Genomic DNA, 2,575 nt, shown 5'->3' with positions numbered 1-2,575 from the left:
CTACTTTCAGGCGGCCAGGAAGCTACCCTGTTCTTTCCTCTCGGCGGGCGGCCGGCCTTCATGGCCGTCCTCTCCCATTTATCCAGAGAGGCGTCCAGGTGCAACCCCTGTCCTCTCCTGAGCTGCCGGGCGTCCGATAGCATTGCTTCGTACTCTCCCTAACCTATGGGCGGCCGTGGTCTTACCTCGTCCTCTCCCACAGGCGCAGCAAAAGTGATTTCTCCGCGATCGTCTACCGGTATTTATACTAGTCGTTGCTAACCCTTGTTTGGGCGTTGTTAGGGATTTTAGAAGTTTCTCGAACATGCGGTCTTCTAGAACATTCGGTCGCGGCGCGATTCTTTTCTTAATCTCAGGGTAGTGCCGAGGCGGATTGGTACCCCTGGGGTTGTCTCGTTCCTCGTCGCGTTACAGTCTCCCCCTCTGGACACGACGGCGTCCTCGACGAGTAGTCCAGGACTTCCTTCATTTGCGCCGAGCTTGCTTCGTTGGACGCTGTGTTGGTTGACCCTCGTGCTGCCTACGAGGTCGCCCTCGTTTACGGATGGTTGTTACTGGATCTGGTGGTGGGTTCGCCCGTGCTCCGTTGTAGGGCCTTAGCGCCGAGGTGTGGTACACCCCTACGCACACAGGCTGGTCCTCACGGGTCTCGATCTCGTAGCTGTTGGACCCTATGCGGCGCTTCACCACGTATGGTCCGTCCCTCTTTGGTGCGAACTTCGCTGTGTAGTTCCTCTCTCGTCGGCTGAGGGTGTGAGTGGTTACCCACACCAGGTCTCCTCTCTCGTAACCAGGATTGGGCCGGCGTCGTTGATCGGCATACTCCTTCCTCTGCTCCTGCTGACGTTCCTGGTTCTGCTGGGCTATCTGCATCGTGTCCGCCAGTGTCAACAGTTTTGGAGTAATTTCCGGCAGGAAATTTTCTGCTTGGATGATGGTCCTCAAGTCCCGATTGGCGTCATCGGGCGTTCTCAGCTCTCTCCCGAACGTAAGGAAGGCTGCTGAGTACCCGGTTGTCACGCACCGGGCCGAATTCATCGCAAATCGTATGGTTGGCAGCCTTTCGTCCCATGTAGAGTGGTCTCTACCGACGTAGATTCCAAGCTGCGCCTTCAGATCGCGATTCTTCCGTTCCACCGGGTTGGCCTCGGGATGATAGACAGGGGTGAACGCCTGTTGCAGCCCAAAACAGTGGGCTACCTGCTGCATGACGGGCATCTGTAACAAACCGGCTGGTTTCAAATTGTTTGCTTTATACCTTTGACACTCCACGCAAGCATGAACGTAGTTTGCGATTTCTCGGCTCATCCCAGACGACATTTCTGCCGATTCATTCGGAGACCAAATTGGCGAAGTCTGTTAAAAACTGCTCTCAAGTCCTCGAGGTGCTCGGTGAAGTTGGCGGAGAGTACCAATATATCGTCCAGATAGACGAGAATATTGCGATCTCCTAAACCAGCTCTCATCCGGTCCATGAGGCGTTGAAATGTAGCCGGTGCATTCTTCAACCCAAACGGCATCCGCTTGAATCGAAAAATTCCGAAAGGTGTCGTGAAGGCCGTTTTGTCTTGATCTTCTTCTCGTACGCCAATTTGCCAATAGCCTGATTGTAGATCCAGCGCAGACATGAATCCCGTTCTCTTGGCCGAATGGAGCAGGTCGTCGATCCGTGGCAGAGGATACGAATCAGTAATGGTAACGGCGTTGAGTTTGCGATAGTCCACGCAAACCCGAATACTGCCGTCCTTTTTAGGCACTAAAACTACGGGTGCGGCCCATGGTGATTCGCATTCCTCGATGACTTTTGCTTCCATCATTTTTTCTATTTCGGTGCGCAGCAGTTCTCTCTTTGCGGGTGGTATGCGATATGGCGGCACAGCGATTGGAGCGTGGTCCTCGGTGTTTATTCTATGGACAGCTTCCTTGCTCGGTGATGTGTTGGCTTGAAATAAATCAGCGTTTTCTCTCAATAAGTCGCAGAGTTTTCGCTTTTCTTCGGGGGAGATACTTACCGCTTCGTCCTCCCTTATTTCCTCGATGTCGACGGTAGCGATGTCCATCCTCGTCTCAAATGTTTGGATGCATCTCTCGAAAAAATTGTCGATATCTGGATAATTTGCGTTTGGCACTGGTTCCTCCATTTCGATTTCCTCCTGCAGGTAAGCCTGGAGTGTTGTTGTAACTTCCCGAATCGGGCTCAGACATTTCGGCGGAGGTTTCGCGAAATTCTGAATCTCGCGAATCGCATCTGTCGTTAAGGATAATAGAGGGACTCCGGTCTCCCCCTTGCCGAAAGATGCATTCCCAAACAGAACTTCATCCTGGAAATCGTGTAGATTTTCTGGTGCCTCCACGAAATGCCATGTCCGCTGCGGAACATTCAATACAATTCCTGCGTCTTCGATGAAGTCGACGCCCAGCAGAGTTCGGTTGTCCTTTCCTTCCGGCAAGACAATGAAGGTGGTCCGGAGGCAGCGACCACGAAGCTCTACTTCAAGATGAGCCGCTTTAACACCCTGAATGCGTGGGTTTCCGTCTGCCAGCGCGACTTCCATTTTCCGTTCTTCGAATAGGT

The 2,575-nt window shown here is 52.9% G+C and overlaps 1 protein-coding gene across 1 annotated transcript; it reads right to left on the bottom strand.

Annotated features, from left to right (window-relative positions):
- Nucleotides 1-465: 465 nt before the first annotated feature.
- LOC143216213 (uncharacterized) lies at nt 466-1,218 on the bottom strand. The gene has a single exon (XM_076439079.1). The coding sequence runs from the start codon at nt 1,216-1,218 to the stop codon at nt 466-468; it is 753 nt and encodes a 250-aa protein (XP_076295194.1).
- Nucleotides 1,219-2,575: the final 1,357 nt, after the last annotated feature.

This window comes from Lasioglossum baleicum, chromosome 2 (assembly GCF_051020765.1).
Source record: "Lasioglossum baleicum chromosome 2, iyLasBale1, whole genome shotgun sequence".
Classification (NCBI taxonomy): Eukaryota; Metazoa; Arthropoda; class Insecta; order Hymenoptera; family Halictidae; genus Lasioglossum; species Lasioglossum baleicum.
The sequence above is the reverse complement of the archived record's forward strand: the minus strand, read 5'-3'. Positions and strand labels throughout refer to the sequence as shown.

What these genes read in the sequence shown, in the direction of transcription:
- LOC143216213 (XM_076439079.1), bottom strand. Translation starts at nt 1,218, where the DNA reads ATGCCCGTCATGCAGCAGGTAGCCCACTGTTTTGGGCTGCAACAGGCG.